General features: G+C 30.9%; 2 protein-coding genes across 3 annotated transcripts; one reads left to right on the top strand and one right to left on the bottom strand.

Moving 5' to 3' along the window:
- Positions 1-398: 398 nt before the first annotated feature.
- On the bottom strand, positions 399-2602 carry Galt (Galactose-1-phosphate uridylyltransferase). 2 transcript variants are annotated; one of them, XM_088198716.1, is made up of 9 exons: positions 2488-2602; positions 2080-2119; positions 1839-2005; positions 1650-1777; positions 1515-1592; positions 1302-1454; positions 1162-1237; positions 881-1100; positions 399-803 (listed from the first exon to the last, which is right to left on the bottom strand). In XM_088198716.1, exons 2-9 carry the CDS (start codon positions 2099-2101, stop codon positions 595-597), a joined length of 1053 nt encoding a protein of 350 aa, XP_088054842.1. In that variant the 5' UTR covers positions 2102-2119; positions 2488-2602; the 3' UTR covers positions 399-594. The 2 variants fall into 2 exon arrangements, with proteins under 2 accessions (XP_088054842.1, XP_088054843.1); XM_088198717.1 differs by having other exon boundaries at positions 2080-2114.
- An 883-nt stretch (positions 2603-3485) lies between these two features.
- Positions 3486-8146, top strand: FeCH (ferrochelatase, mitochondrial). The gene is made up of 9 exons (XM_088198706.1): positions 3486-3906; positions 3979-4186; positions 4246-4467; positions 4542-4643; positions 4705-4870; positions 4938-5102; positions 7613-7729; positions 7795-7922; positions 7987-8146. The coding sequence occupies exons 1-9, from the start codon at positions 3885-3887 to the stop codon at positions 8051-8053; spliced, it is 1197 nt and encodes a 398-aa protein (XP_088054832.1). The 5' UTR covers positions 3486-3884; the 3' UTR covers positions 8054-8146.
- Positions 8147-12707: the final 4561 nt, after the last annotated feature.

The following is a 12707-nucleotide window of genomic DNA, read 5'->3' as shown; positions in this document are numbered from 1 at the left end:
AACGCCGTCATACGGCGTTCGGGAAAGCCCCAAATTTTGACACCAGTCGGCTCCGGTCGTCGTTACAAAGCGTTCGGACCACGCCGAGCTCAACAAAGCTTTTACACAAGCACGCGTGTTTTTGGATTCAGACCTAAGAACTAACAAGCACGCGTATCCCTACACGCAACAGATAGTTCACCCCACCCAACAGCGAAGCAATTCAAGCTTTCAAACTGTGAAGACTCCATCTGGACTCCAGTTCTTTAAGATAGATCCTTTAAGCTTTAGGCAAGGCGATATACTCTTTAGCTTATTCCCGGTCCTGCCCGAGTTAACTCGGAAATTTGTATTTTGTGAATTCTCATCTTAAAAATCAGCAAATTAGCTAAACCCCAAAAAGCAAAGCAAACTCAGGCTTAGTGATAAAATAAAATATATTCATGAAACTACAAGCTACATCTAATATTTATTTTAAAATATGTCTATTTTTTGCCCTATTTATCATATTATTGAAATGTGTTATGTTACAACTAATAAACATAATAAGCACGTATTTAAATACCTATTAAAAAAACATTGATTCTAAAAAATATTATATTTTCAAAATAATTTTCAGCATTCAGTATAGTGTTTTTCAGGTTGTTCTCTCAAACGTTGCGCAGCCTGTTCCGGTGTTAAATCTCGTTGAGCCTGAGCTAATAATTCATAGCCCACATAAAACTTTTTTATAGTTGCCGAACGCAATAATGGTGGCAGATATATTCCATGGAATAACCAATGTGAAACATCATCCTTTTCATAAGTCGGACCAGTAGGAGCACCTGATACAATTATAATAAACATTCCAGATTAAATTTCAGGTTACAATTTAAAAAAATAACTTTTAAACAAACATTACCGTGCCATCCCATGCTGTAAGGAAAACTGCACTTGAACAAATTATCATATTTGGCAGTTATTGATTTCATTATTACAGCGAGAGTCACACGCTTATCGTCTGTTAAATCTTGAATTCTCCTCGGATAGTGATTGACGGGTAAAATCATACTTTCAAAGGGCCACGTTGCCCAAAATGGCACAAGAACCACCCAATCTCTGTTTATTGCGACGATTCTTTTCTGAAATGTTATACAAATTCATAAATAAGTATTCGCTTACATTACGATTTAAACCACTAACTTTCATTTTTAATTCCTTTTCAACGTATTCTTTCAAGAGACATTGCTTATATTTTTGATAATACTCCATTTGGCATCTAAAAAGTGAAACATAAATACTGTTTATAAAGTTCGTTTATATTGCTTTATTATAACACAAACCTATCTTTAACCTTTGGCTCGTTCGGTAAGTACGACGATGCCCAAATTTGGCAATGAGGATGAGGATTGGAACATCCCATGACTGCACCTTTGTTTTCAAAAATCTGGACCCATTTATATAAAGAACCAAGCTCTTTTTCTTGATTGATCCACCTTAATACAAAAAATAAAATTTTAAATCTATATACACGTTACCATATTATGTGAACTTACTCGTCAATGACTAATTTGATTTCGTTAACTTTCATAATTGGAATAGTCACATTAGTATTAGGATGAAAGCACATTACTCTGAAACATTGATATTATTCACAAATTAACCAATAAATCTATTGTTTTATTATTTACCGGCAAGTTCCTTGAGCAGAACCGATTCTGAATAATGGATCCATGTCTTCAGGAGGGGCAGGCGTATTTTTCATAAGTGCTGGAAAGTCATTACCAAACACATATGTCGATTCATACATTGGATTGACCTAATCAATAAAAATAAATATAAAACTAATTATACATAGTTTATTTAAGTAGATAATTTACCTCTCCGTTACCCCTAGTTGCACCGGGACACAGCGGATTGTTGTAATCTGATTTAGCGCCTTCGGTATCTTCCGATTCAGTTTGCCCCATCCATGGCCTAAGAGTTCTGTGAGGTGAAACAAGAATCCATTCATCTTTCAGTGGATTATATCTGACGTGGGGATCCGCTTCAAAAAATTAGATAAATAATTTATGAGGGTAACAAAATTTTAATAATTTATACGATAACTAACTAACTAACCTTCAATGTTGAACTTATCCATCTCTGGTGAGTGTCTATACTGAAATGAAGGGCAAATGCGCATCGATAAGAGCAATAAATTTATAAAAACAATTAATGATAAGGCATAATATAAGTGTATATTTCCAATTATGTTAAACGTAAAATATTTTTTTAATTAATCAATAATGTGAGTTGTTAAGAATCAATATTTAAATAAATTATTAAATAAAATACATACTTTATTTTTATTAATATGAAGAGGTGTAATAAAAAAATTAAAATAATAAAATATGATATATGGCAACAATATTTATTATCGGCTTTGTGGGTGTCAAACTTGTTTTATTCACTAAAACAGCATATTTTTAACACTAAAATGCGATAAAGCTAAAGTTAAAACAATTTAAATGGTTCAACACTTATTACCAGAGTTTTTATCTAACTGTGGTTCAATTGCGCGTTCGTGAAGATTGCACTGACATGTGGGTCGACTGTACTGTTGCCAGTAAACAGCGTTTATTATTGTCAATTTTGCAGCGATAACAAGTAATCTACTTACTTATCGCAAATATAAATGTTATGATAATTTATATAACACGTAAATAATGTTATTAATGGAGTTGCCAGAAGATAAACGACTAAAACGATTTTTTGCAAAAACGGGACATATACAAAGTATGAATGCTGAAAAACTATGTGAAATATGATGTTTATATTTTTTAAATTTAAGATATCGGACCAAAGCTATAAAGTGAAATTTTATAAGAAAAATCCTAGCTTGAAACAAAAATAAAATTTTAATATTTTTTCGTGCAAAATCGAAATATAATATTTAAAAAAAAAATATTTTAGTACTGTAGGAATAAAATGTAAGTATTTGCAATATTTAAACTATATATAATTTGCTTTTTAACGAATTTAATAATAATACAATATTTTTTTATTAGGTCAAATTTAATTAATTTATTGTTACTTATTTTGTTACTCTATTTTTATCTTGTTATGGCCAAAAAAATTTAATTATCACTCCATTTGACGTTTACAATTAATCTAAGGTGACGATTAGCGTTCGATATTGTCAAGTTGGCAGCACTCCAGAGCCAGCTTACACGTATATGCACACACACTTACTCATTCAAAGTTTGACGTTTGGCATTGCATTACTGTTTGTTGATCCCACATTATCATTATGTGGAAACTATATTATCTCAGATGGATGGGCATCATATGCCAACATTGAAAGGATCAACCAGGGAATATATCAGCACTCGGTAGTGATCCACGAACAAAACTTCGTGGATCCAAAGACTCAAAATATAGAAAATTGAAGTATATTCAAGTCGTATCTAGACGAATTCGTTTTTAGAAATGACTTTAGAGATGAGGATGTGTTCACAAATATTATCATTACATTAATAGAAAATTATCAATAAAATAAATAAAGAAATATAATATTTAAAAAAAAAATGATTTATTATTTATTGAATTTGTGTATAGAACTAATCATTTTAGAGATGAACATTTTTAAAATTTGCAAATTATCGATAAAATAAATAACAAAACTTTATTTTTTATTCATGTTCATCATTTATCTATTGGCATATACAAATGTCATATTATGGATGCGCGCGCAGCATTCCATCAAACGTCAAACTGCGAATGAGCATGTGTGCGTGTCGTGCAATGTAGTGCTGCCAACTCAATAATATCGAACGCTAATCGTCACATATAGCAGTTTTACATACATTTAAATCGCAATTATTACATAAAAGTGTATCAAAACAATTTTTATTTAAGAAAAGTATATATTACATAACCTAAAAATGAACTTCATGACAAGAATATGTATGTTGCTCATAATTCACTATATAAAAACATACGTTTATCTTTTATTTGATGTATTTATAAAATTTTCAGTAACATATAACACAATTCATCAAAGATCTGAAATATATTCGATCGCCCAACATGTCAAAAACTTTTCTTCGACTAAATTGCTATCCGATAAAGTTAAAACGGCCGTTGTGATGATGAACATGGGTGGTCCTACGACCACAGATCAAGTGCACGATTTCTTACTTGGAATCATGACCGATCGTGATATGATACAACTTCCAGTTCAGAGGTATGTATCGGTAATTATATACGCGAGGTTATGTATAAAATATAATTGCTTGTTTATAGTAAATTAGGACCGTGGATTGCGCAACGGCGTACGGACGAAGTCAAAAAAAAGTACGAAGAGATCGGTGGAGGATCGCCAATTCTTAAATGGACTCGATTGCAAGGCGAGGCACTCTGCAAAAGCTTAGATAAGGCGAGTCCTCAAACAGCACCCCATAAACCATATGTTGCTTTCCGATATGTTACTCCGATCACGGGAGATACTTTAGAAGAAGTTGAAAAGTATGTCTCGAATGCTATAGATTATTAGCATTATCATAAAGTACTATTTTTTTATTATACTAACAATATTTTAGAGACGGGGCTGAGAATGTGGTACTATTTTCACAGTATCCTCAATACAGTTGTGCAACTTCTGGATCTAGCTTCAATGCTATTTACGATCATTACAAGAACAAGTATGATTTTCAATTTAATTTCTACATAAATAAATGTAAAATAAATTATATTTTTTAACAGAAAAATACCTGAGAATATGAAGTTCAGCGTGATCGACCGTTGGGCTACTCATCCGTTGCTCGCTGCTGTATTCGCCGATCGAATCAAAGCCAAATTGCTCAAATTTCCCGAATCGGTTCGGAATCAAGTTGTGATTTTATATAGCGCTCATAGTTTGCCATTAAAGGTAATATTGTTTTCTATGCTTAAGTAATTATTTTTGACATATATTGATGTTTATTTAATTGCCAAAGGCTGTAAGAAGAGGAGATAATTACCCCAGTGAAGTAGCAGCTACTGTGCTTTGTGTCGTTCAAGCCCTAAAAGACGCCGGAATAAACAATCCATATCAATTAGTATGGCAATCGAAAGTTGGACCTTTGCCGTGGTTAGAGCCATATACTGATGATGCAATTAAGGTATAAATTACTTTATATAATTCTTGTTACTCTGTTTATTCTTAATGAGACCGTTGGTTATTTAATCGAATGTGTATTTTTCTGTGAAGATATATTTTCACTAGTATGAATATAATTTCACTAAAGGCTCGGGCACACTCGTGCTCCGCGTTCTGTCTGACAGAACTGATGCAACATCGCATAATACAACCAGATCGTCTGTCGCCGCGGTCAGATATCGCTTCCCGCCGCGACAGATCGCTCTCTGTGTGCCCGAGCCTTAACTGTTTCAGTGAAATCATATATGTTTGTATGTTTATGTCATTGCGTCGTTTCGACTTCGACTAATATTATAATCATTATTTCGTAATAATATTAGTGATTTTCCTATTTTTAAATTTTCTTACACGTAGACTGAGTGTACATCACAGAAGTATGCGAATTATTTCTAGGAATGTTTAATCAAAGGTGATCAATCAGTATTAATAAATTAAAAATCGTAAATTCAGGGAGCATGTGGGCATTTGCCTTTCCTTGAATTTGGAGATGAGCAGAGTTGAATTACCTAATAATTTCACTAGCATATGTCAGATAAATTATGTTTTCACTAATAAAAACATATATCTATTAGTTAAAATATATTCTGATATGATTTAAATGCCAGTGAAATTATATTTTCACTAATAGAAATATTAATATATTGGTGAAAATGTATTTGGACTTCACTAGTGATAAAAACTCATTCACTGTAACATTTATACATTGCACGTAAATAAATAATGATAAGTATGTAAACGTATATATTACTACATATGGAAAAGTTGAAATCATATAATGACCTACCAGATAAATTACTTTTTCACTGGTAAAAATATATATCTATATACCGGTGAAATATAACATTTTTTTTTAAATATTTTCGGGATAGATTTGAGACTGTTTTTTTTAGATTTCCTTTGAGGGATAACCTGAGAATTTCCAGTTTAGAATCAGGGACCTCATTTCAGCTTTTTACATGGGAAGCAGAAGCAAAAGTTGACCAGTCATTGATCGTTTTTTTTAATAATTCGATTTCATAGTATTTCATTAAGTCACATGCATTTTTCTTGCCAAATTCAAGGAAGGGGCAAATGCCTCCCCCTGCCCCCACCCCTACTGCTGAGAGCCAGAGTTCAAATCTCATGTGAATATAAGATTTTTTAATTTTCTACAAATAAATGATATTTATTAATTAATACCGATCGATCACCTAGGATTAACCATTGCGATTATGTGCGAGTAGCAGATAAATCCGCTTCAAGTCGCATGTCCCGTAAGTGCGAGAAGCGAATATATCTCACAGTCAAGAAAAAATGTATCTCTTAAGTGGGAGGAGCAGCGTATATATCAGAATATTATAAAGCAGGTCTTTGTCTCAAATTTAACACATATTTTTTTTACGATGTATAATGATGTTTTTATGATGTTATGTTCCAATGGCTTTCTACCCTCATTTAATTACTTTTATTACCAAGAATCAGAACACATGTTATTTTTTTGTACATCACAAGAGCTCTGGGGAGAGTGACCCAATTTTTTTTAGTCAAAGATCTGTCATTCCAATGAATTCCACATGTGCAATATATGTTTGAATATATTATATATAATATAGAAGAGGAAAAAAGATAAAGGACCCAACGAAAAGTCGAATATTGATAGGCTAGCATTTTCCGACGAAGTATGAGGACAAAAAATACCAACGCAATTATCAAGTGTGCAATATCATGCCCTCATCATGCAAGAAAGAGGAAAGGAATTTGCAGAAGGAGGCAGACTTTTAATTTTCAAAATAGATATTCATTTTTTTTTTAATTTTGAAGGTAAATATACATGCATAAAGGAATAACCATATACAAATAAAAAAATCGTAATTATATCTTCAACTTCATTTTTTATTGGATAATTGACTCATTTCGTGACTTTTTATGAAATTTAATTCTGCACGTAAAGGGTTAATGCTAGGTTTATGGGTATAAACCCATCAATTTGCAGGGCGTCATTCAAAATAAGTATATAGTGACTAGATTTTTCAAAAATAAAAATAGTGTTAATATACTTGCATTGTTTAAATATAAAAAGTCGTAAAAAAAACCTAGAAAAAATACTTTCTTATACAAATCAAAAACCCGTCAATTTGACGGGTGCCGTAAATCTAGTGTTAAACTTTACTAACTTTTCTTAATCTCATAAATATAAATGTGATACAAAATAATCTTCATACTCCTATGATGTACGCTCAGTCTACATGTAAACATTTTTAAAAATTAGTCATTAAAAATTTTAAAATTACGTATATTATTACGAAATAATCATTTTAATATTAGTCAAAATCAAAACGTCACAATGATATAGGTTAGAAATCGGAGTATAGGTGCATTACGTAAAAAGTCTGTTTCGGTCGAACTTTTCTAAAATTTCCACAGACAAACAAACCTCAATAGCAATTTTTCCTGTGTACCTGATAATCAGTTTTTTTAATTATTCAATATTAGGGCTACGTGAGACTTGGAAGAAAAAACCTAATCCTCGTACCTATTGCGTTCGTCAACGAACACATTGAGACTCTGCACGAGCTAGATATTGAATACTGTAAAGATTTGGCTAAAGAGGTTATTACATAAAAATTATTTAAATAAAAATTATCTTTCATTCTAAAATGGTGCTTTATTTTTAGGTCGGCGTTGAACAGATCGAAAGAGCGGAAGCTCCGAATGATCATCCGTTGTTCATCGAAGCTCTCACTGACATCGCCAGTAAACATTTGTCTTCTGGAATACGACTAGGAAACCAGTTCACAAATAGGTTACTTTTAATAAATTACTAAGAATACTATTGGATGACGTAATCGATTATGTTTTGTTTGCAGATGTCCCCTTTGTGTGAATCCAAGATGTCATCTATCAAAAACTTGGTTCCAAAATATTTGCAATTAAATCCACTGCTATTTTTTGTTAAAAATGGGATTATATTAATATATAAAAATGTACATACATATAGGAAAATAAAAAAGGAATATGGTTGCTAAATTTATAATATTTTAAGACTTTGCAATTTTGATATGAAACAATTTTGCCAAAATCCATGAAATTAAGGTGAGGCTATATTCCTTCTCTAATTTATTTATTTAAATTAAATTAAGTACCTCGTGATCTAAGCGGCTAACGCAATGCTTCACAATGGTAAAAAATAATACATAATCAGCCATAGGTGAGTCGGCTAATGTGGACGTATTGACAACGGCATCAGAAGACGTTCAGAACTGAAATTCTTTGACAGTAATTTAATTGTCACGGAGCCCTTCAATAGTTTAAAGAAATCTTTAGCAACATACAACTTGATGTGAATCGTATCATGACACTCCTAAGAAAAAGGTGTTCCGTCTTCAACTTCTCAAAGTCATATTTAAGATTTGACCGCCTAATTTTCTTGTTGAGCAATATTGTAGAACAAGTTCTAATGTCAATACTTACTTATTTACTAAGAACTTACGCAATTTCAGTACTTTCTAGTCCACCGGTACACTCGCTAGAGTGACAGACGTGCATCACCATACTTCAAAGTATAAGTAACACTTCTGTCGATTCAGAGAACTTGTATAAATTGAGGTCTTGGAATGGATTTTTTGTCATTGTAAATAAAATACCAAAGGATTTTTATTGAAAAAGAGTGATAATTTCAATATATATTTATTTATATAATTATAATACAAATGTTTTCATCAGCATTGTTTTTTTAATTAGCGCTGCAATAAGCATCGCGTTCACAATAATAGTAATGATAATAATGTAAAAAAGAGAACTAGTAGAAATTTGGGGAGTGGGGATACAATATCAAAAATTTTACTAATATCAATTTATTCTATTATTTTTCCAAAACGCTTTTTGCCAATTGGTCTTGTTTTGTTTATTCGTTTATTTGATTTTTTTGTTTGCAATTTTCGTCGTTCAATATATATATATTTCTTATAAAATCATTTTTGCTACACAAAGAATACTCGTAATATTCATTAAATATTTTTTGGTAAGCAGTTCTTTTGATTTTTTTTTTAAATTTCCATCTAATTCAAATTTCTAAAAAATTGATACGAATTTCAAGTATTCTTTAAATTTATTTATTTATAATAATATAAAAAATGTTTATATGTATTATATAAACATCGGCTCTGCGACGTTTAGCAAACGTGTTACGCGCTCGTCTCGTCATCGTCGTATATGTATAAAAAAAACGTACCGTCGCGTCGATCCGATTAAGGCTTTAAGTTTACACAAAGAATACAAATATAAAAGTGCCCAAAAAACCCTAAAAACCCGCTTACATTACACTGTTCAAAAATTGGCGTATTAATTTTTTTTAAATATTCATCCAAAAATGTCGTATCAAATCTCGTCCGTCGGCCAATATTTATATATATATAAATATTTCACTTAATCGTTAAATTTTAAATTCACTAAAGATATCTTTTTTCGCTAGAAAAACCGTGTCGTTAATGAAAAGATCATACTGAATGTTTTTTCGTTACGTTTATATTTCACGTCACAGCACTACATATACCTAAATCGAGCGATACATTCCTCCGACGGTGGACAAATCGATTAAAATCTACGTTCGACAACGAAAATTATTGCATAGAAAAATTTAGAAATATTCGTAGGACCGATTTTTTTTCTTTTATGTATATACAATACACCCCTGCTTTTTATAAGTCTTCGTTATGCGACCGTTTGTCCTAAACGAAAAACGCGCCCAGTCGAAGACGATTGAATACTGAACATACGACAAAATTATCAATGAAAAAAGCTAACGTGTAGACAATTTACACCTACTCGTATCACACGTCACGCAAACTAATCAAAATTATAATAGTCAGGTGCTTCGATTATTGTATAAGTCACTCGATCGTGATCGATGACGCCGACGGTCTCGGTTCTGTGTCAACCCGTCGACCGGCGCGAACCGTGTGAAATGTACACTAAAATTAATTAACATGAAATATAAAAATATAAAAAGTTAGTCAAAGATTATCTAATAGCAACCTAACGACGTTACATCTCAGAGGAAATTTTTAATTCCACACATAACGCATTTTTTTATTTATTTACTTTTGAAAGAAGCTACGGGTACGTTTTAAAAAAACGATAGAAAAAACTTTACATTACATTTAAGCGCCGAACGCTCGTTTGATTCGGCGTTCGACGTCCATATTTAACACGCTAACAATTCACGATATATAAACATGTAAATTAGGCTGTACGACATGAAAAGTTTTGCAAGGTCTCCACAACTCGAACTGTCCTCCCGGAAAGTTATTTAAACATTTATTATGCAAAATAAACATTTTATTTAATAATCCTCCGACGGTTTTAAATTCAAACACGTTACAATTTCATTATATTACAGCCTAATAATATACATATAGAAAAAATAATGTCATAATTAAAAACACTAATAAACATTAATTATTCTCTTTAGATAATTGAGCTATTCATTCATTATTATATAAATATATTACAGATTCACGTTTAACGTTAAACGTGCGTGCGACGGCTCCGTTTTTAATAATAATCACGATGCCGTTCCGTAACAGAAAACGTCCAAGAGCGGTGTGTCAAGCGAAAAAGTCTTTTTAAAAAATACTTTACATTGAAAAAATTATTTATTTAAATTTATATCCTACGGCAATATGTATTTTTTCATATTTATACAAAATTTTACTAACGTTCGTACGTGTCAGTGTGACGAACCGCGTTTAAAAAATAAACTGCGCGTCGGTCACACTCTTTCCGTGACGGACGTATTGATTTACGAGATATATTATATATACGTATATACAAATCATCGGCTGTTATGTCGAATCGTGACAGAATCATGGTGCGGTCTTAGCCGATGCGAACCTTTTAAATATTAATTTACAGAGAATGTGTGGGTGTGTCATAGTTTATGTGTGTACATTATACATTAATTCGACTAGTCAAAGTCACGCTTTATTATTTAACTAACCCTATTGCAATTTTTCTATTTAATTGTTACCTATCGAGTCTTTACAAAATTACCTAAGTCACGAGTAACGGATTTAAAATAAAAAAACATATCACATGTGAGGGATTGACGACTAATTTTTGATGTGGCATTCAATGGAAGTCTCTTTTAAAATCAAAACTTTATTTACAAAAGCACGAAAAAACACATTCCCGTTCGTTCGTTCCGATTTACCCTGTTTATACTGTCTTTGTTAAAATAAGGATGAGGAGAGACGGATAAGAAGAAATAATAAAAAAATAAATATATATAAACAACATGTAAAATATATTATTAAAAATATTATATAATATTTATATAAAAAAATCAAATGGGTAAAATATATTTTTTCCTAATAAAAAAAATCAAAAATTCACTAGATGCGTTTGTATGTATAGGAACGCGTCCACACGCGGACGCGTCATGTGAACACGTGTGTATATCATAATAATAGTAATATAAAAACATGCGTAAATAATAACGATTAATATAAAAATCTCTAAAAAAATACAAAACTACAAAAAACAAAACATTTTAAATATAGTTGTTTTTAATTATTTATATTCATAAGAAGAAAAAAAAAGAAATTAATAACAACGAATACACATAAACAGTGGACAAGGAGAAATCATAAATTAAAAAAAAAAACGAATGTAATAATTTAAAACTAATTTTGCAAAACGGTCACAAAATAAAATCATATCGTTAAAATATTACAAAATAGTCGGTTACAATTATTACAAAATAAAAAGGAATACATCGTCAAAGGAATATTATAAATATGAAACGATAAAATACCACAAGTAATTGAAAAAATAGCGGCAGTTCCAAACTCAATTTTGCAAAAGAAAACTGAAATTTTGCAACAGCCGCATGGCAACAATACACTATACAATCGTTAAAATGCCACGTTGCTACTGTTATTATTTCAAGAAATAAAAAATAAAGCGCGAGCGTGTGTGATTGCACGAGTGTTTACAATATGAACGTGTATATTTCATATATACATATACATATATCTCACATACATATATATATATAATAATAAATATTAATTAATAATTTAATTTATCCCTACGTTAATTTCAACTATATATTTTTTTTAAATTATAATGAGCTGAGATACGAGAGATATACAGTAGACACCTAAGAGCGATCGACGGCGAAATACAAAAATATAAAAATACAAAAATCCGCCCGAAAAAACACCGAAAACTACAAAAGGTGATTATGAATCAGATCCGATAATCGCGTTTTGCACATTTTTATAATTATTTACCTTTTTTTAACTATAATAATATGCGATCATTAAAATTATGTCACATAAAAAATACGATCACAACGCGCGCGTGTGTGTTTGTGATTGTGATTCGAATATCAATTTCGCCTAAGTTTTGCACAATTTTTAAAAAATACATATGTATCATACATACATTTTAAATACTCTTTCGTCTAGTTCGAAAACAGTGTCACAACACTTTACCTTCTAATTAAAAAATATATTAAATTCACAAAATTTAACAAAAAAAAAAATAAAAGAAATTCATTTTCAATTAAATAAACAACATATTC

Source organism: Plectrocnemia conspersa, unplaced genomic scaffold (genome assembly GCF_051122295.1).
Source record: "Plectrocnemia conspersa isolate PC_06_02 unplaced genomic scaffold, ASM5112229v1 ptg000011l, whole genome shotgun sequence".
Classification (NCBI taxonomy): Eukaryota; Metazoa; Arthropoda; class Insecta; order Trichoptera; family Polycentropodidae; genus Plectrocnemia; species Plectrocnemia conspersa.
Note: the sequence above shows the minus strand (reverse complement) of the source record. Positions and strands in the feature narration are given on the sequence as shown.